Below are 25,039 nucleotides of genomic sequence, written 5' to 3' on the forward strand. Positions count from 1 at the left end.
TTTTAGTGGATACAGAATCCACCTTGAATGATTCATTTCAAAATTCGAATTTTTATTTTTGAATGAAAAAACATGGAAACTTTATTTATTATCAATGTAAAATTTCATCAATTGATTTTTTTTTCTTTTGTAATAGATAAAAATCATTCTCTATGGCATATCGGGTAAACCTTGTTTATTCTGTGATTCGTACCAGGATTTAGCAATTGTTCTTTTCATATCATCATCACCATCATCGTACATCTTTTTCATCAAATTCATCAATGACTTTTGTGGATCATCAGAATCAATTTCAGGCTTGTCATCCATCAATTTGGGAGTAGTACCAGTAGTTGATTGAAGTGATGACCAATGTTCCGATTTGACTTTGTGCAATGTAATTACTAATCTATTCGATTTAGTTATAATAGCTTTGCTTTTTGTCTGGTCCAATGGCTTGAATAGACGTCCCAATGTAAAACGATATTTACCAAAAATACAAGTAAATTTAGTGTCAGAGGAGAATTCCAAACGAATTTCGCCATTTTCGATTTTGTCTGTTTTGTTCAATTCAATGTAGATCTTGATATGTTCGTCGCTTTGATCCCACATGTAATTGGTAATCGTAATAACGCCCAATTGCTCAGTCTTGCCACCACCATTACTTGTCAATTCAGCCTGTTTTTTCTCATGGTTTTGTTTCACCAACGACAAACGATTAATTTCATTCTGTATAAATTTTTGATTAGAATCCAATTTAGCTTCACCTTTCAACCGGTTCAGTTCTTCAATCTGCTCTCCAATCTAATTCAAATTAAAATATGAATGCATTGTCTATAAGGTTAGGTTACTTACTTCTCGAACAATTTTATCTAAACTGGCCATTTTTAAATAGAAACAACGTTGATTAGTCCAAAATTGAAAAATTATTTTCTGTCAAAACGCTCAAACAATCAAAATCAGCATGAGCAAAAAAAAAATGCCAAATACCCATCATAGATAGTGTAACCAGACACGTGCTTGAATATTGAAACAAAATATTTTATTTATCTTAATTCAAAATGAATTGTTTCGGCGAATCGGTTAAATTATCCACTATTTATGATGATTCTTTTCAACCATATCATCAATCATTGATGGTTAGTCGCAGAAACAAAGATCATGTAATTATAAGCGAATCGGCTAATCTGGTCAGCAAATATGATATGAGTATAAAGCCAATGGTTGCTTTGCAAAGTTGGTCATTTGAAGAACTTAATCGACTTATTGTTCCAGCAGTATTTGATGATTGCTGTTATCCAAATCGTATAGTTGCTGTGCATAGTTGTAATACGTTAATCGAATGGAATATCGATGATGATGATGATAATAGGAAACAATTATCTCAGGTTTTCAAAAAGAGCTTTCCATTAGAAATAATCGACATACATTTACTAAATGGTGCGAAATCAGATATATTGATCATATTTATCAATGGCTGGATAGCAACATTGAACCAAATTAAAGCAGGTTATTTTTCCGAAGATGATTGTCAAAATGTAATCGATGAACAAGAAAAAATTCAATGGATTGATAAGTCTCTTTCGAAACGTAAAAAAATAAATATCCACTATAGAACGATTGATAAGAATGGACAAAATATGTATATTTATCGTTTAAAAATCATAAATGGTAAGATTGATTTGTTTGTCCTTAATATGAACTAATTTGTTTTCATTGTAATAGGACGTATTGAATCGAATGAAAAATCACAAATCAAAATTGATTATGATGTTTTTGGATTTGATGGACAACGAGTTCTTGGAGCTGTAAAACATGAGGATTGTATCAAAGTATACGAAGTAATTTCGCAAATTCAAGTTTATCAATTTGAATTGCCATCATTTGAAACTTTATGTTCAATGGCCATTTGTCATAGTGGAGCTTACGGTTTTATTGGCCGTAAATCGAATGGTCAATTTGTTGTTGATGTTTTTGAATGTACCTATTGTATTCGTATTGGTTCGCTCAATCTCGATCTTGGAGATGTATTTTTCCAAAGATTTTGTGCACTTATTGATACATTGGTGGTGACTAGTGCAAATTGTATTCTCTTTCTGCCGATTTCCAATCAAAAACCTTTGCTTTCCCAATTGCTAACGAAAGGTCTTACGGAATCATGTTTCGAGGGCACGACTAATCAAATCAGAATGGCCAATAACAAACAATTCAAAGAACGATTGGGAATACTAGAATTTTCTATCGATGACGATAATGATCAAACTATATCATTAGAACGTCTAAATCAGATGAATAAAAATTTTGATGTTATTTCTCGCCAGGAGCATGGGCTATCCGAAGAAATTATTGCACAAATGCTCCATTTCTGTACGAAACAACACCTTGCATTATCAAGTGATCCTGATGATCAAAGATTGAAACGAATTCACGACTTATTCGAGAAATTAGTTAAATTACCTTTTAATGAGACATTTATGATCTCTTGTCTAAAATCATGTCGAATATCGTCTTCACAATCCTTATTAGCTATCGAATGGATACTTGATCTATTACCAAGCGATAATTGTTACCTACTTTCATGGATATCGGTCTTGTTGGATGCGAATTATCATCAATTTATTGTTCGTCCGAATATTCAAGTGTTACATACACTTAAACGGATTCGTCAACGAATCGATGATAATATTGATTTCTACCAACAATTAAGCTCAATAGAATCGTTTATAGAATTATTCGATAAACGAAATCGTTCGTTATGGAAAGCTATCAATGCTGATTCATCAGAAAATATTGGTGATTATTGTATTGAACTTTTGACAATACCTTGAATAAAAAATAAATTCAACATTGTATATCATTATTTATCATTTTATTAATTGACAAAATACAAAAATTTCAAAAGACAATTATCATCGTTTTCCACCAACACGTGGAGCCTTGGTCATGACGGGTTTTGCTGCTTTTTGCGCTTGTTTTGTTTTTTGACCAGCTTTTTGACCAGGTTGACTTGCTTTTTTCTGTCCTTTGGTTGATCGTTGTTTTTCCTTTGCAGCACGTACAGCCTGTTCACGTTGAGCTTTTCGAACTTCAGGTTTCATATTACGTTTGGCCAGAATATCATTCAATGATGCACCAACAATGGCTCGTTGATATTTAGTTGTCTTACGTCGACGTTTCTTGGCCAATTCAACTTCCGAACCTTTCTTGTGTTTACGACGATAAAGAATAGTCCATGTTGTTTTACGTGGATTTCTTCGCATCAAATGAGATGATTCACATTTGGAATTCATAAACTGGAATACTTTTCCATCAATTTTAACCATGCGTTTGCCATGGCCAGGGTAAATTTTATACCCGCTGAACGAACAAAGTTCAATCTTCATTTTGATTATCTAAAAAAATTAGATGCAATTATAATTAATTGAAAAAAAACAAAAAATTTTACAAGCTTACTAAAATAAACAACAAAAAGACACAAAAACAGTCACACAGCACACGTTGGAAAAGGAAATCGACAAACGTTGCTCACATGTGTATTACGTTGGCTATGAATGGTATTCGATTTATTCAAAAGAAAAAAGTGTGCGTATACTGTAACTTTTTCGCCGACTAAAAATACAGTGGTATTTCGTTTAACGTCTTTTGGAGTTTTATTGAAAATGATCAAAATCAAAAAAAAAAAATTCGAACTTTAATATAAAAATTGTCATTTTCGAACATTAAATGCAATGTTGATCAAGAACACATTATGTGGGCAATTTTCAAAATTTTATGTACAACCTAACCTAACCTAACTATGTTTCAATTAGCATTAACAGCAAGATTCGAATTTTCGACATCAACATTCGATCGCTCCTGAACCGTGGCCAATCGAGTCGTTTTCGAATGACTATTGTCAACGAATATTTGTTTATTACGATTTTTGCTTTTTGATCGAGTAGACGGCGGTGGTGGCAGTCTACCCATGTCTTCGTTGTTATGAAAGGATGATGACGATGTCGACGACCGAATTGATGAATTGCCTTCATTTGATACGATTGATGCAACCGATGATCTTGAATCCATATTGGTCTTTTTTCTTGTTCGAATAATATCCGGATTGATGTAAATCGGTATATTATGTTCAGAATCTTCATTAGGAGTCATTGTGGAATAGCCATAATCAGATTCAGCTTCCGTTCTTCGTCTATTTATAGAACAAAACAAAATAAATCAAGATTGATCATTGAAAAAAGATTCAACAGACCTATAGTTGGAATTGTATTGATATGGCGATACAATTCGTACATAGTTGGTGTTTACCACAGCCTGAGCTAAAGGTTCGATATTTGAGTCATGTTCATGACTATTGTCAATTATGTCGTTATGATTGTCTGGTTGCAACATCTGGTGATCATTGTGATTGGAAGTGTTTATATAACGAGTGTTTGCCAAATTTCGACTGGATTGAAAGTGAAAACAATAAACCGAAAAGGTTAGGATGATAAAACAGATAATCAATGTTGCTGTCAATGGTCCAATTGGTGCAGTGCTCGGTGTCTGCTGTATCGGCTTTTCATTATAACGATAATAGTAATGATAAGGAGGTTGTTGATTAAGGTAAGGATTTTCCGATCCGAATATTCCACCAAAACAAACCATCTGGTTACTACAGAATGGATTGGAAAGTTTTGTCATTCCATTATCCATTGTACACCATTCACAACCAAGAATTCCTTTGCATTCGCTATAATAATTGAAAATACAGTGTTTTTCTTTTAAATCAGAAAAGCAGGTGTGTTCATGTGATGCTTACCTTTCCGACAGTTTATTATGACAATCATGACGGATACAACTGTTGTACGAATCAAGATGAGGACTAGATCCATAAGGTTCACGTAACTGTTGTTCATATGAAGGCGATATATCTGTTGTTGTACAGATTGGATGACGTCCATCATCCGATTCAATCAATTGTCCATTGCATACATTCATTACCAATGGACATTCGCAAGGACATTCACAATCAGTTTGTTCTAATCGATGACAATTCAGACATAGACGATCGGTTAATGAACAAGGACAAAATGTAGTTGTCACATTATCACAACTATGATCGACCATACCGAATAAGGTATTGGTAGTTGCAAGTGAAATGATCATATATTTGGCACAGGAAATCTGTTCATTTCGATAGACACTGGTGACAATACCATTAAGACTCATATTGAATCGATAGAATCGTTGCATGGTACGATCAGTATAGCTGTTGCAAACTAATTTTCTTACGAAATGATTCTCTCGGCTCAACAAACCATTCATCATATGTGGTTCTTTGTGAGTTAAATGTTGTCTTTCGATCATAGGCATAGTTGGCGGTCTAGACAATGATGAATGTACGATTATATATCCAAATTGATCAGCCATAAAACATGAAGATTTTTCACGTCTACATATGGATGCCATTGCATCGAGAATACGATAAAAATATCCAAGTGTCAAATCAATGCCCATAACACCCCATATTTCCCCAGTTTGATTGCTATTTTTATAGATTGCCTGACTGATGGTCACAATGTAACCACTGCCTCCTTCATCCATATAAGGTGGTAATAGATGAATTTTTTCTGGTTCAGCTATAGCTCGAATATACCAAGGGCGATTTTTCGGTCGATATGATTGATCCATAAGTAAACCCGGATAAACAATGAATGAAGCACTTGCAAGAGCTATGTATTTACGAACCACATATTTCGAACATTCTGTTAGCTCATGATTTTTCCGTTTCCATTGATCGACCAACTCATTCACTAAAATTAAATCTGGTCGTACATTTGGTTGAAAACCAGGATTAGCTATTATGTCGCTACGATCAGCTAAATATGACCATTGACGTTTAATTTTATCGGAGGAATCAGAATCTATTTCGCTTTGGTAACGATCGATGAATGCATTTGGTGATAAATGAACAGTAGCTTTGTCCATAGTTGCTAACTGATTAAAATGTCTACATAATTTGAGATGTCCTTGTAATTGCCAATGATAATCTAAACGATGACTGACTAGTTGCCATTCTGCTTGACCATGAAATTTAGTTCGAATCGGTTCATTTTTAGATTCTGTTGATGAAACAAGCACTATGATATAATGAGTGGCTGGTATCCGACGCCAATGATAAACAATCGATTTGTATGGTGTTAATAAACATCTTCTGTTTTCATACGACCAACCATCTAATGTTTTTTTGAATTTATTTTCGGTCGTATTAATTTGAAATTGACCACTGTGTGAAGTGAAAATCATTTGTTTCAAAACTGCATCATCCAATTCAGGCTCAACCAGATGAGCATTGATAAAGGAATTTTCCAGCGAATCGCTTGCTTGATTCATATACAAGCCATATTTACCCATTACTTGTTTTGGTTTACAAGTTTCTTGAAAGTATTTAGAAAATACTGGATGATAAATAAGTTTACCAGTGAGACCATCCATCAAAAATGCATATGAATTTTGGTGGCCATCATAGTGAATAATATCGGCAGCCCAATCAAGCAACGATATGTCAATACCTATCACACCAATTAAACCATCTTTAGGATGATGGTAAGCTTTGCTCAACGATATATAAGTATCTTTTGATATGAGATCTTGATGAGGTAGTGAGATGTATAAAGAATTTGTTTGATCAGACTGTTGATCATTTTTAAATACAGTGTAGATTGTTTCAAGTACGGAACTTAACTGATCCGTACTGTTTATGGCAACCATTATGCCAGGTCTGATTGACTTTTGTTCGGGTATTTGAACATTAAATTTTCGAAAATTCATAGCGGCAATTTCCCGTAAAAATATTGTTTCCAACATGATAGGAATTCGTTCATCGATCAAGGCATATGTGTTTATAATGAATTGAAAACTTGAATTAGCCAATTTATCGGCAATCAATTGCATGACAGGTCTAGCATCAGCCAATGATGCCAATAAACCACGGCTAATGTAAGCAATGAGTACATGTGGTTCCATCTCTATATGCTCTGTATTCAACGAAATATAAGGAACATGATTGGAGCAATGAAAAGAAAACTTACCTTTGAAAGATAAATAGTTTGCTTCAATAATTTCGAAAGCTTTCTGTAGTCCAATGTAATGATTGGTAGAATTGTATGAACGTTGAAGTCTATCAATGTATTTGCTATAAATAAGTTTGCTTTCGTAATCAGCATTAGCCATAGCCAGATTTGATCCACAAGCATCATCGCTAGCATCATGGGCACTTGCCCAGAGATCAATCAAACTGATTTTATCACGACGAGATAAAGAATTGAGAATATGTTTGGCAATTGATTTGGCCAATCTTAATTGATGATCAGTCAATGCTGATCCTCTATCCAATACTATGATTATCATTTTTGGTCGAGGTAATGCAGCAGCCATCAAATTATTTTGATGTCTTTGAGCCAACAATTGTTTTTGTTCATCAAAGGCTTTGTGATGATGAAGACTTAACCAATGTTGAGGTAATACTTTTTTGTTATTACCATTGAAATATCGCTTAGAAGTTATATTTGATTCGTTTGTAGAAAATTTGATTTTTTTATTCAATCGATTGAGAAAGCAATAATTGTTAGGAGGATAATAGGCTGGGTATTCGATATGAAGACCTTTGAACGATATGTAATACTGCCATTTAATATGAACATTGGTCGCAAGATTTTGGCCAAATTGTTCGGTTAAATCAGGATAGAATTGTTTGTTACGGTCCCATTGGCCGATATCACAGGAAAAAGATTTACTAATCCAACTAAAAAAACGTTTATCATAACCATAATAATCATTCTTGATTTGTTGTTCTTTTATTTTAATTTCTTGAAAATCTTTAGCATCCAAATCACCGCTTTTATTACTTTCATAATATTTGGGCCATTTATCACCATATGGATTGCAACAATCGAACGAATCTGATGCGGTTGTATTCGAATGTTGGCCATACATTTCCTGTAATAGTTCACCAGACATCTCGATGGCTGAATGAATATCCTGTACTTGTTGGCTCATCTAAACAAACCCATTAACATTAGATAAGTTTTCAAATCATTTGGGACTTACTTTGTCAGATATGTTATCGATTCGGGCTGCTAAATCTTCAATTTGTTGATTCTTCTGATTATCATTTGCTTTGTTTAATAATTGCTGCATAATGGTAGCACCTAATTCTTTGTTTACAATTGATTGCAATAATTGTAATGTTAATTTAGAATAGGCACCAAATTTATTGAATTCTTCAAGCAAATGATCGGACATTTGATCAACCGATACATTTTCAGTTACGATTGATGGATAAAGATTTTTACGATTAATTCCTGATGATGTTACATTATTCGTTGATGATCGAATCTTGTCAATAGAAAATAATCTGGCTATTTTTGTTTCATTTTTGATTAATCGTCCTTGATCAAATTGATCATGATAATTTTTACAATTAATGACTTCGAGCCATAATATCAATAAAATAATCGAATAAATTTGATTGATCATAATTGATGTTTTTGTTTGGTCATCTTTTTGTTTGGTTTTCAAAATCAACAAACACAAATCATCAAAACAATAAGATGGTAAATAGAATAAGGCAATGTGTAAAGTTGCTCAACAAGGCCAGGGTAGTTTTTCTATGATAGCCCCTATCATCATCATCATCAACAGTGGCCAAAGCTTCTTAAAGTCATTGTTGTTGTTTTTCTTCTTCTTGTTTTATTGGCCTTCTCATATTTAGCTCGTATTTAGCAAAACGCGAATTGGCCAATCCCACAAACCAAAAAAAAAAAAATCTTCTCGTTAAAGAAATTTCCCTGGAAATATTTCCAGAGAATCTTGTTTTGCTCATGTTTTTTTTGAATATTAAAAAAATTCTCGTTACAAAATAACATTATCATCAATTCAATTACAAAGATGCTAAATGGAATTTTAGTAATGTATCTTTTTTTCAAACATGTGTGTAACCTATCATAAACAACAAAATCAAACAAGTTGATAGGGATTTGTTGTTGTTGTTTTGTTTGTTTGATTTGTATATACTGTATTTGATAACGCCTGTTTTGTTGAAAAAAAAATTAACCAAACCAAACCAAATATGGAATTGTATAAGAATCTGGTTTTACTTCGAAAACTTCCGCTTACAATCGAATGTACTTATGCATATGGTTGGTAATTTAATCATTTGTCAATTTAGATTTTTATGAATTTTTAATTTTCTATTCATTAGATGATTATCTGTTGATTGGCACTAAAGAGGGTCACCTTCTTATGTATAAAATTGATCTAAAACTTTCAAGTACAACAGGTTCGATTATATTATCATTCTGTTATTCTTTTTGATCTAATCTCCTAACATAAATCAACAGAATATGAATTCAAATTGCATTTATTACGTTCAGCAAAACAATTTAGCCGAAAGCCAATTGTTCAAATGGATGCAATACTAGAATATCGTGTTCTTGTATCATTATCCGATCAGCTTATTTCGATACATAATCTGGATAAGATTTCTTTTCCATTTTTGTCTTCATTGGCCAAAAGTAAAGGAGCAAGTTATTTTTCATTGGATGTTAGCAAACAACAAACACTTTCTGGTCAAATTCAATCAACCATACGACTTTGTGTAGCTGTCAAACATAATTTACTTTTTTTCTATTGGAAAAATAATGAATTTTTTGAACTTAGACCTACTATCAAATTACCTGATATGGCTCGTGTGGTAATCTGGATTGCCAATAGATTATTTGTCGGCCTTCGTAATCAGTATATCCAAGTGGATATTGATAAAGGTACGGTAACGAAAATGTTTCCAGTAACATCCGAACCATTGATTGTACCGTTATTGGCTGAACGTAATCTGGCCATTTGTCGAGAAGATAAAACCTATATATTTGATTATGAAGCACGGCCATTACTTAATTGTGCAATTACATGGACCGATCAACCATTATCGATGACTGATGATTTACTTTTTTTGATTGCTGTCGAAGCCAATTCTACCATCGAAGTTCTAACTAATACATTACGTGATGTGATAAACGATCCATTTTTACAAAAAAGTGATCTATCTTCGCAGCTAACCAGACCAATAAAAGCTATTGGAAAATGGCTTAATCGACCCGGTCAATTAGTTCTTCATTCTGAAAATGATATTGTTATGATGAAAATTGTACCGAACGAACAACAAATTAGAATTCTACAAAATGCTAGACATTTTGAATTGGCAATCAAAGTAAGTTTTATTCATTGAAATTTTCTCATTAAAATTGATTTTTTTTCACAAGATGATTGAATATTACAATAGTTTGAATGAATTGGACAATTCTGAAATAATGGCTGGTGACGAGTATGATGAATTAAAGCTGAAAATTCGAAAATTACATGCCATTGATTTGTTTTCAAGATTTAAATTTACCGAAGCTATATCTTTGTTTCAATCACTAAAGACTGATCCTTCATTTGTTATTGCTTTATATCCTGGTATATTACCAGATCGATATCGAAATCAATTACTAACTAGTGAACCAATTGTCCATACACCACCATTAGAAGGTGCAATGTTAGAACGAGGTTTATTAACATTGATTGAATATTTAGTCGAAATAAGACAACGAACTCAGAAACAAATCAGTCAACAACAGGAACAAGATAAATCTTCATTGGCAGCTAATAATCTTCGAAAATTTTATGAACTTCTTAGTATAATAGATACAAGTCTTTTGAAATGTTATCTTCAAACTAATGAATCATTGGTTTCATCTTTATTACGTATCGATAATCATTGTCATCTTGAAGAAAGTGAAATGGCTCTTAAAAAACGAGGTAAAACAGCCGAATTAATTATTTTGTACAAAACAAAAGGTTTGCATAAGAATGCATTAAACTTGTTACAGCATCAAGCTCGTGATGGTGCTGCCAAGAATCCGGCTCAAGCTCGTAAACAACTAATACAATATCTACAGGAATTAGGTAGTGATCATTTGAAATTAATATTTCAATATTCTGAATGGATATTACAACAATATCCGGAAGAAGGTATGCGAATATTTATCGATGATGTTTATGTTGATTCACAATCAGCTGCATGGCCAAAAGATGATATTGTTCAATATCTTGAAGCAATTAATCCGGATTTGGCACTTACCTATCTAGATCATTATATTGAAAATCTTAAATGGAATGAAACTTCAACTAAAATGATCGATACACTTATCAACAAATATCGAGATTCTATACGTCCATTGATTGCTCAATATCGTGCTGAACTTCAACAACAAGGTCATAATGATAACCGTATGGAAATTCTTAATACTAATGATGATGAAAACGATACCGAATATCATTATTTAAGACCTGAACCTGCCGGACAAGAACCAGGTAAATTGGGTCAATTGCGGCGTAAATTAATGCATGTATTGGAAATTTGTGATTATTATACAATGGAAACATTGTCTGCCTATTTACTTCATGATGGTCTTTTTGAAGAACGTGCTATTGTACTTGGAAAGATGGGTAATCATCGTGAAGCATTGATGATCTATGTTCATATATTGAACGATTTGGAAATGGCTGAACAATATTGTTGGAAACAATTTAATAAAGCTGCCCATTGTAAAGGTGCCGATCGTAGAGTTTTTTATTATCTATTTGAACAATGTCTTCGTAAACCTATGCGTATGGAATTGTCAAAATATTTGAATGATAACGCTGCTAGTAATACGTTCAAAATGTCTCTGTTGTTACCGAGTTCGGTTCATGCTTATCTAAATGATGAACGTAATCGATCCATTCTTGCCGATCTAGATCTTAATGTACGAATTGCTATAGCCATATTAGCTCAACATTCTACTCGAATTAATTTGATTGATGCAATCAAATTACTTGATGATCGATTACCTTTACAGGCATTATATCTAATTCTACCACCAGCTATACATCATCTTGCAAGTAATCATAATCATTATCGTATGTTAAGACGATTGCTCAAATCACAAATACTCAAAGTACATCAACAAAGAATTCAAGTGGAACAAGCTAGCCGTGTTATTATAACCGGTACAGAAATATGTCAAGCTTGTATGAAACGTATTGGAAAAAGGTAATTGTAGATTTGAATCTATTCTAATTTACTTTTAATTTACTTTTTTTTCTAAAAAAATCTAGTGTCTTTGTACGATATACAAACAATGATTTGGTTCATCTTGGATGTCGTGATGGTTATGAATTAATGACACAATCAAATCATTGATTTAAAATTGATTGAAAAAATATATTATAGGCATTTTGTAAATATCATTTTCATTTTAAATTAATCAAATGATATATAACTTTGTTAAAATTTGTAATTATTTATTATTTGTAACATAATCTTCGATCTTGTTGTTATGTGTGTTTATAGCCTTTGATTTTGTTATTTTTTTTTCTTCGTTCGCCTACTGCCTTACTTTTTTTTTATACTGTCTTTTTCTCAAATAACGAGGGTTGATTTTTGTTGTTTGGAACACAACACAACGGAAGAAAACCAAATGTGAACCAAATAATAATATATAATTTCGTTCGCTAAATGTCTTATATATTTTAGTCAAAGTATGTTTGTGTGAGAGTTTATAATTGCATTAATTGCCCCCACACACCAACCAACCGACCAACTAAAATGACACCAAAATGGGCAAGAAACAAGATTGACACAGCTGTGTTAATCGATATCAGTCGATATATGTGAGAATGAGAGAGAGAAAAAAAAGGGGCCAGATTTTTGTTGGACAAACACGTGCACACGTGTCCAGATAAAACTTTCCCATGAGATCGGTCCTATTTGACTAAAAACTAAACTAAAAAATGTTCAATGCAGATGTGGTCGACAATGAATACAAAACTGAATACATTCAAAAAAAAAAAAAAAAAAAAAAATTCACTGTGCGCGCTGTTGGAGACTGGCGCCAGTTACCGGCAATATACAAAAAGATGTCCAGACAAAGTTGAATTCGAACATTTATTTTTTTTCGATTTGTAATGCTACTAGCAATTTGAAGCATAGCATTCATTTTTTTGACAAGTAGTGGTATATGATTGAACATTGGATCAGTGTTTAGGAAATATATCTATAGAGGCCAACGCGTATATAAATTGATCGACACTGTTTATTATGAGTCAAATATTTTACTCAAAAAAATTTTTCTGTTTTGGTTTTTTTCTTTTTTTTTTTGCTCATTGTTTTGATCTGTGTGTGTGTGTTTGTGTTTACCTTTTTGAAAACTAAAAACTTAAAAAAAGTATTTTGACTTTGTGTCGATTTTTTTTGGAAGCCACAATGATTATGGAAACATCACAAGCGACAATGACCCAAACATCGGTCAATCAAACAAACGAAATATCTCGTATGTTAAATAAACTGCGGACATTGATTCCGGGAATTCCACCCGAACAAAAAATGTCAAAATTGGAAATAATGCAGCACGTTATTGATTATATTAACGATCTCGAAAATGTTCTCGATCAACAAGGTCAATCGAATGGACCGGATGGTCAAGAAGAAACGAATAAATCTAAAGAAGCATTACGTCAATTAAGGCAATTGGTCAATTGAATAATGGCTACCGAATATATTTATTCTGTCATCATTATTATCATCATCATCATCATCATAGTGTAGAATCCGTATTTCAAGTTGTACGTTTTCGATTTTGGCTTGACTAGTCCTGTGTCACACACATTCGACGACACAATGCGACCATATCGTTTCGATAATCAATTCGCAATTGGCCAATTCATTAAACAACCGGAAAACGGCTATTCGAGAGATTAGCCTGTTGCAATTAATCCTTTCTCTCTCCTTATTTCCTTTGGCAATCATCATTTTGTATACATTTAGCTATATCTATTTGTTTGTGTGTTTACATTAATTCTTTCTTTCTTTCTTTATCAATCTCATTGTAAATAACCGATATTTGTTCACACTTTTCTTTTTTTTTGTAATTGTATCATAATCCATCCGAATCTTCTTCGTCAATGAATGAATAAATAAAAAGAATATTCAATTTTAAATGACTAATTTGTGTTTATAATCCATTAATGTCACCAATATGATGATGATCATGGTTGTTGTTGACAAGTGTCATTTGAAAGACAGGCGTCAATTGCATTTGCTTGACAATGAAATCATTGATGATGTTCATGAATTATTTCGCATTACTTAACTCGACATTTGTCTTTCTTATGGTTGCGATCTAAATGACCAGATGTCTGTGGTGTGTGCACTTTTCAATTGATGCATATCATCATGAATGATGTGTGTATTTCGCTACGGATGGTGAATTTTTTCTTCTGGTAAAAGGCATATCATATGTAGCATATGTTCGATGATGATGATGATTATGAAAATGATAGAATATCTCGGGTCTAACCATATGAAAACCAAATTGAAAATGTTGAATGAAATGATTTGCCAGATGACTGAGAATGGATGTTGATGTTTCTCTCTTTCTCTTTCAGAATTTCGATGATCAAACCAAATGTGAACGTAAATTAAATAAATACGAATACGAATGTTCTCTATGCTTTAATGGCAGGTGTTGGTTAGCATCATTAGTTTCAATCGTGGCCATTATTGTCTCATAGCGACGACGGTTGTATAAAGAATCGGCAACAACAACAACCTAGATGACAAAACTTTTCGAAAAAAATTGTTTGTGTGCAAAAGCATAGGGTGCACCTGTGTTATAGACACCTGTTCAGCCATTTGTATTATGCGTGCCGTGTGTTTAAGCACAAGTAATTAAGAAAGAAAGTTTTACAACATTGCTCGCTTTGGGTAGGATGATTCAGATTCTTTCTCTATCTTTCTCTCTCTCTCTCTTTGTCCAGGTTCATTCAATCAGACCAAAGAAAACAAAAAATGTCAGGTGTGCGGTTCAATTAGCAGCAGCAGCAGCTTTTAAAGACAGCCAAGATGATCATCAAGATGTTTGGCCAATGACCTAATCAATGTTTATAAATCAATATTTTTCGACTAATCGACAGGTGTCAATTAAATCAAACAACAAAAAAAACAAAAACAACAAACTTATTATTGTGATTATAGTAGGCCAATAATAATAATAATAACCGGATGGTTCTATGAACCAGGTGTGTGTTTGTGTGTGTGTATATAGCCAGTAAATAAAGAAGAATCCAGGTGCCAGCCATTTGGAATTGAATTGAATTGTATGAATCCTAATCGGCAATGTCAACCATGCAGATGCCTAAAAAGATTCGCAACTCTTTACCAATTGAAATGAAAAAAAAGGTCTGGATTTATATTTGCGAGCTATGCAGGTGATGTACATGTGTGTGTGTGTTTGATCAATGGCGCCCGATTGTTCGGATAATCGACAAACATTCATAACGTGCACACATTGAGACAGCTGCTGTTGTTGTTGTTGTTGTTCGGTTAGTTAGTTAATAGAGGAATGAATGCTGGTCATATAATGACCATTTGCATCATCAATTAGAATCTTTACCAAAAAAAAAAAAAAAAATGGACAGCCGCCTACGTTACGATTCTGCACCCAAATGAATGCAATAATCATTGAATACATAGCCTGAATGCCTGTTGATAATGATAATGGCCAACATCTGTTGTTAGTTCAGATGAACAAGTGAATTGAATTGAAATGGAATGAATATGTTCCTGTTTGTCAAGTGTGGCCCATATGTGTAAACGTTAATGTTTTTTTTTTGTTTATTTTTTTTGAAAAACCGAATATTTGATACTGGTGTGTGCGATCAAATATCACAATATGCAGATGCCCAAAAAAAAATCTAAACAAAAAACACGTGTTAAACACCCCACACCATCAACAAACCAAATTGCCATTCTCCAATGTAAGCAAAAATTGACCTAATGCGGAATTTTTTTTTGATATTTGCGTTAAGTTTTTACACACCAGAAAAAAAACAACATGTGTATAGTCAACAATCCTTTTCGGCCAGATGTTGATGGTGGTGTTGGCAACATCATACAGACAATGTCAACAAAAAAACCCAAAAAAAATATCGATAGCCAATCGAGTTGTATACAAACTTGTATAAACATTGTGGACTATTGACTATTGACTATTGATAATGATGACATGCAGATCAATGGCGACACGATGTCTGTATTGCACCTGTGTGTTTTTTTTAAATAAATATTTTGGCTTCACTATATGTGCCGCATACCATGCTGTGCTTTGGCTGTGATAGATCAGGGTAGATCGATTGCTTTTTTGCTATGGACACTTGTTGGTTTGGTTTGCGCTTCGGTTTTAGTGTATGTAGATTGAATAGCCTCATTCAACCATAATGGTATGCCATTCAAAACATTGAAAAAACACGCAGAGACAGAGATTAGCTTTGTTCATTGACAAAAAAAAATCTTTTGACCAATTGCATGAATGGTCATCCACTATGTTTTGTTTGTTCGTTGATTAAATCCGATTTACGTTTTGAGAATCCGTTTTTTTTTCATTTTGCAGATTGACCATTAGTATCGATATCTTGTCATTTGATTGTGACAAATTAATCTTTACACATCATTGCAAATTATGGCTAATCACATCATCGACGACGACAATCGATTACATGCCAAACATATGTTTTCGATACGAATGTATGGCGGCGACGATTATGATGATGATTATGATGACAAGATAACCACCATCATATCACCACGCATTTGATTTGCCACTGTTTTTATCAAACTAAAAAATGAATGAATGGATGGATGGATGGGTTGAAAAACATCGAATCGTAAATATATAGAACGAACCAAATTTGGCTATCACCAGCAATGTGTTGGCGTCATTTAACAACTATTCATCGTCAACTACCAAACTTATTATTGTATTATTATCGATAAACTATGGATAAACAAAAAAAAAACTTTGTGTGTTTGGCCACTGACACCTGTGTGTGTGAATAGATTGAACTGTTTGGTCCATCATCATCATCATATGTTTCATCACCTGTTCAATATAATCGAATCATTTTAGCCCCTTTTTCCATTCCCATTCAGAGATTGATTGATTGATTGATTGATCTTGTTCATCATCATCATCTGATTCTCATATAAGGTAAAATTGATTCAAAATTCAATCCCATCTGTTTTTTCACTCGGATCAAAAACAAATGAATGAATGAATGAATGAATGGCCATTTGTAGTACGCATTTGTAGGGCGGAAGTGTCACCTACACTAAGTATTTTCGTTTTTCGTTGAATAATAAGCTGCCTGGTTGCATTCATCAATTGCAACTTTGTTGTGCTGTAGAACCCAAGATGTGATGATGAAAAGACCATATTTAGCCCTAGCTTGATCAAATGGTCAAATCGAATGACTGGACACACAATGATGACCATATCTTTGTCAATAAGAATGAAATAGGAACGCCAACGCGTGTTTGATGATGATGATCGTTTGATTTTCATCTCATCTTATTCTCAAGTTGATTTTTTACCAAGGACGCCTACCCTATATTCATTCATTCATTTCTGGACCCGTGTGGGTTTTTTGTTTTGGCAATCACACATAATACATTAAAAAAACCAGAAAGAACAAAGCGTGTAGGAGTTGTTTTTTTTTCTCCTAAACACAAACCCAAATTCTCTACTATTTTGATAGTCAATGATGATTGTTGAGGATGTGTGTGTGTGTGTGGTTGTCATCGTAGGTAGGCCAAGTGTGTGTGTGCCTCCAAGCATCCATCCAAACATCCACACACACACACATGGCATACAGTGGCCAACAACCTGTGGGCAGATTAAAAAAAATGTCTGAAACGATAGATATTTGTTGTCCAAAAAAAACCATATGAACATTGGCCTAATCTACATGGATCATTTTTACCGGATCTAGATCCAGTTGAAACTTTGGATCATCATTTTCCCCTTATAACCATTAATAAGTAAAAAAATTAGCTTCTGAATCTTCACCATAATGATCAATAACCAGCATTTAAATTGAACAGATGGTTTCGTCAAAAAAAAACAACATTTTGGCGCCCACAATCAAATATGTATGTATGTATGTGATTAGTGTCAATTCAAAAAGTTTCAAAAATGAATAAAATAAAGAAAATGGTAAGCTTTTCTCATCATAATCATCACTAAACATGTTTAACGGAAACGGTGGCGGTTCGATTATACAAACGAAAAAAAAGTATATTTTCGGCTTGGTGGTGGTGGTGGTGATATTTTGGTATTTTTTTTATTTTTTTTCATACAACAAAAGCGTATTCATAGGTCATAGGCGCCAGTTAGTCTGGCTCACACCTGCATTACAACAGGAGAAAAAATCTGTTCGTCTTTTTCTATATGTTCAAGAATGTGTATTTAGTGTATTGGTTAGCGTAGTGGCCATAAAAAACAAAATCACCAATCATCAAATGGGTCGGCTTCGATTGTTGATTTCAAGCAAAAAAAAAAAAAAGTGGGGCCAAAACCATCATCATCGAAGTTCAGTTCAATTGGGTTAATCTGGTCATTGATGATTATGAACACTTGTTGTTGGACCACATCAGTATTCACTTCTCCTGTCAATATTGACCAATAACACACACAAATATAGCCTATGTGTTTTTTTTCTGAAGGATCCGGCTCCTGGTCTATCTAACCATCATTATTATTACAATTTTACACGGCATTTTCGTTTTCGTTTTTCTTTCTTTTACGGGTCCTTACAAGGTCTTGTTGTTATTTTCGATTGAAAGGTCAAACCCCAAATATTGATGATGATCACTTATGTGTTAGGTATTAGGTTAGGTTAGCTAAATCATAAGGTCGACCTTTTAACTTTGGGCTTGGTTTTTTTTGTTCAAAATATTCCACCATTCATTTCTTAGTCACGAAACACACATTAACACACGGGTTTATTCTATTGGTATAATGACAAACAACCAACCAAACAAACAAACATTCCAATCGGATAGAAACAAATCACTGTTGCAATGGTCTGGTCTGATATTTGAAAATTTACCTGGCTCCCATCCAAAACTAACTAATTAGTTTAATTAATAGTTTTAGAATTAGTAATATGCCTTGAAGCTAAACACCTGTGTGTGTGTGTGTGTGTTTTTCTTTCCTTAATTATATAATTTAAATAAATAATTTACTAACACTTTACACACAGGTGAGATAATACTAATCACGTGACAATCACAAATGATTGTTTTTCGTTTCGATTTTTTCGTCGAAAATTCTTTGTTTTTTTCAAAACTGATTCTATTCCCATTTATCGACAAACATACACAGACCAAATGATTATTATCCGAATTCAGAGCTGTCAAATTTGTTCGCCAACGCAATAATCAAACAGATCAAATCTGGTCTGGCCCACGTTTGATAATGATGATGATCACTGATGTTATGTGTATGGTTCCAAATAGGGACCGATTTCGATTTCGATTCGTGGGTCGTTTTCTTTTCTTCAAAAAAAATCATCCTACGCACATCCGTCCACCCCAAAAATGCCTACACACACACACACATATTTAAAAAATGAATATTTAAGGTCAACATTGCTGTCACACACACACACAAACAACCCACGAACTGACCCAAGAAACTTTCATTTCTTTACCATCTGAAGATGTTTTTTAACAGACTAAACACGGTCACAATAATAATAATTTTCATTTGATGATTAGACCAAAACATCACGTACCGTGGGCATGGCTTCCGAAAAAACAAAAAAATTGAGTCACTGAGCCAGATCGTTGATTGAACATCACCATCATATACCATCTAAAGGCATCCAGGATGATTTTCTTCTTTCTGACCGTTGACCTTATCTGATTTGGTGCAGATTTTTTGTTTATCGGGTCAAAGGTTGACTTGAAGAAAGGAACAGTATGGACCAACAACACATAATATCACCTGGCAGGTTTTTTTTTGCCAAGCAACGGCCATCACTCTCACTCATTTCATTTATTGATTTATTTATTTATTTGTCAATGCACTTTGACCTGATATTTTTATGTGATATAAGTATGAAACAAGTAGCTTTTCTTCGTTTTTTGTTTAATTCTCAAGGACAGTGGCCAAATTTCGCATTTTTTTGGATGTCATGGATAGGTCAATACACCGTTGTTTTGTTATTATTTTGATGAAACCAATGATGAAATCAATGACCTAATCGGTAGCTTGAATTATCATATTTCCGGCTTGCTTTACTGCTGATCAATCGACTGTGACAATGACAAACGCCCCCACCTTTTATTTTGTGACATCAATCCGACGGTAGCCATCCTGTTATCTCAATCATCATACGTGGCGAACACGTGTTTTCTCACACTTTTCTTTCTTTCGTTTTTTTTTTTTTTTTGGTTTTTCTTTGAAACCCTCAAAACTTTCGTGGTCCAGATGCCCATTTACCCAATTATTATTATTATTAGTATAAAATGTTTATGTCAGACAGCTGCTTGTTGATTTGGTTCCCACAGGATTTTTTACGTAAAAAAACAAAATAGAAATGCTGTAGCTGTTTAAGTGATTTGAATGAATGGATTTGAAATCCGGTAACAGTAATAAGGTAACTGTAATATGTAACTGTTGCATATATCCTAAATAGGACCTATTGGTTAACTGATCACCACTCCTTTATAAACTTTAAACAAGGGGTTAAAAAAATAATTTTTCATCCACCAATTCAGAAGTTTAACGGAACAAAAATTTCTTCCGGTTTTAGGCTTCAAGTTTGTTTTTTTTTGTCATTTTTGGAATTAATGGTTGACAGATGCTTGATGTAATAATCATCATTAACCATGGATTAACCATGATGGACGGTCACGTCTTTATGTGAAGAAGAATCGTCCGAATGGAACGAAACGGAAGGCAAATAAAAACGATGCCAACAACGAAAAAATAAAATAAAAAAATTTGATAACTTTACCATTCACCTGGCTGCTGCTGTGTGCCATATGCTCATTGCTTATAAGCAAGCAGCACAAAGCACCTGTGTTTGTAGATGTCTGTATGTGTGTGAATCTGATGTTTCACCTGAGAAAAAAAATGAATATATTCACAATATGTTTTTTTCATTTCATTTCATTTCTGGTCATGCGAACATAGATAATGATTCGACCGATGGCCATATGGCACCATCCATCCGTTGAACCGATCTGATCGATGGATGAATGAATGGATGGATCCCTTTCAACTTTTTATCCGTTTGGCCGTTTGTTTGTTTGTATGCGTGTGACTCCCAAATGGTGATTTTTTTTTATATCGATAAACATCTGCTTGGCTACAGTTGGCCGGCTGTCTTTTCTTTCTTTCTCACTCACTAACCAATACTGTGATTGATTCATTCGATGAGAAACAGAACTACATTTGCAAAAAAAACAAAAAAAACCGTTGTCCAAAAAAAACCGAAACTGGCTGTTCAGTCGTACACATTCCTGGCATATCTTTTTCAGTTATTGTTATCGTTTTTTCGGTTATTGGCCGCTGCTGCTTGTTGTTTCATTCAAAGGTCACACACTTTAGTCTAGTGAACGTGTAAAAGCAGATGCACGAGCAACAAACAACAAAAAAAGGGTCCCAGATTCAAACACGCGAAACATTATCGGTTGGAAAAAATTTACATCATTCAAAATTGAAAAAATTTGATTTTAGCCAGGATTTAGATGATGGACAGATGTGTTTATGGACCACCAAGAAACGATAGAAAACAATAACGAATGTTTCTAATAAAGTAATTATTATTTTCCACTGATGATAGAGTCAATGGTCACTATTGACTATTGTTTTTTGACTTTTTTTTCCAGTAGTGGACATCAATCGATTATCATCTTATAGTTTCACCTGGCCCAAAAAAATCAGACCATGTTATGAAAGCGATGCTCTCTCGAAGAAATTGATCCTTCCAAAAAAACGAAAATTTTGGTCAACCTACCGCATAGTCACGAAATTTTTTTATTCGAAAAATAATAATCTTTGAAGGGCATAAGCAATCTGTGAGGTCCTTTTGGGATTATTATTTTCTTTGGACAATCATGTCTGGCTTTTTGTTGTTGGTATTTTCAGTCATTTGGTCAGCTACTGTCATTGACTATATTTGGCGGTTTGACTATATGCTGACCATACTGTGGTCAAATCTATGTATAAGGCCTTGCACACAAATAATAATAATTTGAATGGTGCCCGACCAAATGTTGGTTAATTAAGTGATTGACCTATGACCTATTCGACCGATAAATGATAATCATGGATACCAGATGCTTTGTTATTGAAACCTTTTTTTTTGTTTTTTTGGATTCGGTTAGATTCAACGATACAAACCAGCTGCCATTCTGGCCACTCATTTAGAGTAATAGCGCCCGCATCACAAACGCAAATACATAAACGGATCGCTGGGTCCCACACATATGTGACCGTTTTAGTTGAGATGTCACACATACAAACAAAAATGAAAAAACAGTAGCATCTGGTTTTTTGGCCGTTTTGATCCTATGGCCATATGTTTTCCCACACAACAAATTTATAACCGGGAAACCGTTGTTTAGTTGTCGGTTGTTTGGTCGGTCGGTCGATCGACCACCAGTAGCAGCTGTGTAATATTCGATATTATCATCATATGCGTGGGACACATGGACCCGATTAGATCCCAGGCTAATCGAATCAATGTGGTTACTGTTGTTTTTTTTTCGCGCACACCTGTTTGTCCAGCAACCGATGATGACCGTTTCCACATTCATACGACTAGATGTCACTTAATATATCAGGCGACAGATGCTTATTACATAGGCCCTCCCCCGATTCCCATGAGATTTTTTTTCCATCAGAGATCTATTCCATTCATTTACGGGTTCCAGATTGCATACAAAATATTAAACTAAAAAACCTGGCCAACTGCTTCGGCTGCTGCTGCTGCTATATGTGGATGTGTTGAACATTGAAACAGACAGACAATCTGTGTTCTGTTACCAATATAGACAAAATATATACTGCCAGCAGCTTCTCTAAACATTTGTTACAAACAGACGAATAGATGGATTGAATTGAATCTTTTTTTTGTTGTTGAGAGAGTATATAAATGGACTTTTTCAGCATCGAATGGCCATTCATTAAAGCACATTGACTGACTGACTGTGCACATGAAATTTTTTTCTTTTTTTTTGCATTCCGGAATCATCGATTGATTGATTGACCATCAAGGCGCCATTAAATTATTGACTAATTTGAATTGTGAAAAGTCTGCCAAATCAAATCATTATTATCATCAAAATTTATAATTAAAGAATCCAATGAAGAAACAATTATCATCATCATCAAATTCATTAAAAATTTCCACAAAATCACCACACGAAAATATGGTTATTCATAATCGAAATTCATCCAAGAACCAAAGATCAAATCGTTGTAAAATGCTTACAGCAAATCAACAACATCAACGACAATTAGATCGTCAAGAAATGCAATCATTATTGGCAAAATTAAAACAATTAGTACCCGGTATACCTAAACATCGTCATTGTTCAAAATTAGAAATTATTCAACATGTTATTGATTATATTTTTGATCTGCAAACTGCATTAGAACAACATCCAATTGCATCAACATTAGCTGCATCTGCACTTGCCACTGCAGATTTTATTACCATCACTACTAATTCGGCTAATATTCAAAATCATTCAATGCGAACATCACTGTCACCTGATTCGCATCAACAACAACAACAAAATCAAACATCACCAATATTAACGACCGCAACAATATCCTGTGATCGTTATCTTAGTATGACGACAACAACAACCGTATCGCATGGCCATGCGATGGCAAATATTACAACAATACCGCAACAACTACCATCATCACATCATCATCAATCATATCAACATCAAAATCAATCAAATTTACCGCAAAGGATACCTGGTTCAAATAGACAACCATTAGCATCAATTGTTCTTTAATCTATTCATACCTCTCTTTTCCCATAATATTTGTATGATAATAATAATAATAATAATAATCGTTGTCGTTTTAATTTAACACTTTTACCTCCATTCATTTCATTCTGTCCATAAATTTCTTTCTGTTTTTTTTTCTGTTATTTTTCTTCAGTCAAGTTTTTGTTGTTGTTGTCAAGTGCAACCACACATAATAATGATGACCAAGATTGATTTTCACATGATTGATTCGAAAGTAGATTAGGTGAACATAGCTTTATTTATTAAAAAAAATTTTATCATTGATGGATTATACACAGAACACACACAAAACATTCATTATTTGTTTCAATAATAATAAAAAAAAATCATATTATTAAAAAAGGATATCTCATTTCATTTTGATTCTTTTGATATTTTTTAATGGTTTGGACGTGTGAAAGACTGGTATCATACCATATCCATACACACATTGATTGATTATCATCATTAGTATATGAATGACATATGGCGCCTTATTTTTCGTTATTATTAGTCAACGATACGAATCAATGACCATCAATTCATGTCATACAATGTCATGGATACCATATGTCATTTTGTTGTTGTTCGCACATACACACACACACACCGAAACGAATATAGCATATGGCGCCCCGTCGGTCATTACACTACCATAGAGGATATTCTCATGAGAATATTTTTTGTAAAAAAAAATAAAATAATAAATCCGGGTTTCTCACGGAACCAAATTGTGAATGACCAATGACAAAAAAACTTCGTGAGAAAGCCGGAACTATCCAAAAATCAACCCAACAAACAAACCAGCAAACATTGAAGCTAATCTGGGCGACAATCATTCAAGGTCAAAATCCTTCTGTGTATGTATGTGTGTGTGTGTTTCCGGTCGATTTGAATAATGAAATTGCGAAAAACATTTAATCAAGCAACAGCAGCAGCCATTAGATTTTTTTGTTTAAAGAATGATTGATCTAGCTGATTAATCTGGTCTCTTTTTCTTCTTCCCCCCACACTCGTTTGACTTGAGCTAGCAAGCTGTTTCCGGACCAATAATAAGTTGTGTCAAACCATATGTCGTATGTGTGTGTGTGTGTGTGGGCATCTTAAACTTGAAAAATAAAAAAA

General features: G+C 33.6%; 7 protein-coding genes and 1 long non-coding RNA gene across 8 annotated transcripts; 5 read left to right on the forward strand and 3 right to left on the reverse strand.

Moving 5' to 3' along the window:
* Positions 1 to 49: 49 nt before the first annotated feature.
* LOC113798459 (calcyclin-binding protein) lies at positions 50 to 961 on the reverse strand. Its single transcript, XM_027349002.2, has 2 exons — positions 835 to 961; positions 50 to 783 (listed from the first exon to the last, which is right to left on the reverse strand). Exons 1-2 carry the CDS (start codon positions 862 to 864, stop codon positions 151 to 153), a joined length of 663 nt encoding a protein of 220 aa, XP_027204803.1. The 5' UTR covers positions 865 to 961; the 3' UTR covers positions 50 to 150.
* A 75-nt stretch (positions 962 to 1,036) lies between these two features.
* Positions 1,037 to 2,831, forward strand: LOC113798458 (uncharacterized). The gene is made up of 2 exons (XM_027349001.2): positions 1,037 to 1,650; positions 1,705 to 2,831. The coding sequence occupies exons 1-2, from the start codon at positions 1,041 to 1,043 to the stop codon at positions 2,805 to 2,807; spliced, it is 1,713 nt and encodes a 570-aa protein (XP_027204802.1). The 5' UTR covers positions 1,037 to 1,040; the 3' UTR covers positions 2,808 to 2,831.
* RpL24 (ribosomal protein L24) lies at positions 2,827 to 3,569 on the reverse strand. Its single transcript, XM_027349003.2, has 2 exons — positions 3,433 to 3,569; positions 2,827 to 3,371 (listed from the first exon to the last, which is right to left on the reverse strand). Exon 2 carries the CDS (start codon positions 3,360 to 3,362, stop codon positions 2,889 to 2,891), a length of 474 nt encoding a protein of 157 aa, XP_027204804.1. The 5' UTR covers positions 3,363 to 3,371; positions 3,433 to 3,569; the 3' UTR covers positions 2,827 to 2,888.
* A 79-nt stretch (positions 3,570 to 3,648) lies between these two features.
* On the reverse strand, positions 3,649 to 8,723 carry LOC113798456 (VWFA and cache domain-containing protein 1). Its single transcript, XM_027348999.2, has 5 exons — positions 8,065 to 8,723; positions 7,047 to 8,013; positions 4,775 to 6,992; positions 4,226 to 4,705; positions 3,649 to 4,165 (listed from the first exon to the last, which is right to left on the reverse strand). The coding sequence occupies exons 1-5, from the start codon at positions 8,491 to 8,493 to the stop codon at positions 3,781 to 3,783; spliced, it is 4,479 nt and encodes a 1,492-aa protein (XP_027204800.2). The 5' UTR covers positions 8,494 to 8,723; the 3' UTR covers positions 3,649 to 3,780.
* A 230-nt stretch (positions 8,724 to 8,953) lies between these two features.
* On the forward strand, positions 8,954 to 12,714 carry LOC113798457 (vam6/Vps39-like protein). The gene is made up of 5 exons (XM_027349000.2): positions 8,954 to 9,155; positions 9,218 to 9,295; positions 9,357 to 10,222; positions 10,275 to 12,088; positions 12,154 to 12,714. The coding sequence occupies exons 1-5, from the start codon at positions 9,086 to 9,088 to the stop codon at positions 12,236 to 12,238; spliced, it is 2,913 nt and encodes a 970-aa protein (XP_027204801.2). The 5' UTR covers positions 8,954 to 9,085; the 3' UTR covers positions 12,239 to 12,714.
* Positions 12,715 to 13,145: 431 nt separating this feature from the next.
* Positions 13,146 to 14,034, forward strand: LOC113798461 (DNA-binding protein inhibitor ID-1-like). Its single transcript, XM_027349004.2, has one exon. It carries the CDS (start codon positions 13,301 to 13,303, stop codon positions 13,574 to 13,576), a length of 276 nt encoding a protein of 91 aa, XP_027204805.1. The 5' UTR covers positions 13,146 to 13,300; the 3' UTR covers positions 13,577 to 14,034.
* A 1,461-nt stretch (positions 14,035 to 15,495) lies between these two features.
* Positions 15,496 to 19,052, forward strand: LOC142645300 (uncharacterized). The gene is made up of 3 exons (XR_012846451.1): positions 15,496 to 15,852; positions 15,918 to 16,314; positions 16,485 to 19,052. It is a non-coding gene; the product is annotated as an uncharacterized LOC142645300 (long non-coding RNA).
* A 3,979-nt stretch (positions 19,053 to 23,031) lies between these two features.
* On the forward strand, positions 23,032 to 24,280 carry LOC113798436 (uncharacterized). Its single transcript, XM_027348977.2, has one exon. The coding sequence runs from the start codon at positions 23,252 to 23,254 to the stop codon at positions 23,915 to 23,917; it is 666 nt and encodes a 221-aa protein (XP_027204778.2). The 5' UTR covers positions 23,032 to 23,251; the 3' UTR covers positions 23,918 to 24,280.
* Positions 24,281 to 25,039: the final 759 nt, after the last annotated feature.

Source organism: Dermatophagoides pteronyssinus, unplaced genomic scaffold (genome assembly GCF_027571235.1).
Source record: "Dermatophagoides pteronyssinus isolate colony J.1.1.1.1 unplaced genomic scaffold, Derpt_VIB-CSIC_2022.12 sq0001, whole genome shotgun sequence".
Lineage (NCBI taxonomy): Eukaryota > Metazoa > Arthropoda > Arachnida > Sarcoptiformes > Pyroglyphidae > Dermatophagoides > Dermatophagoides pteronyssinus.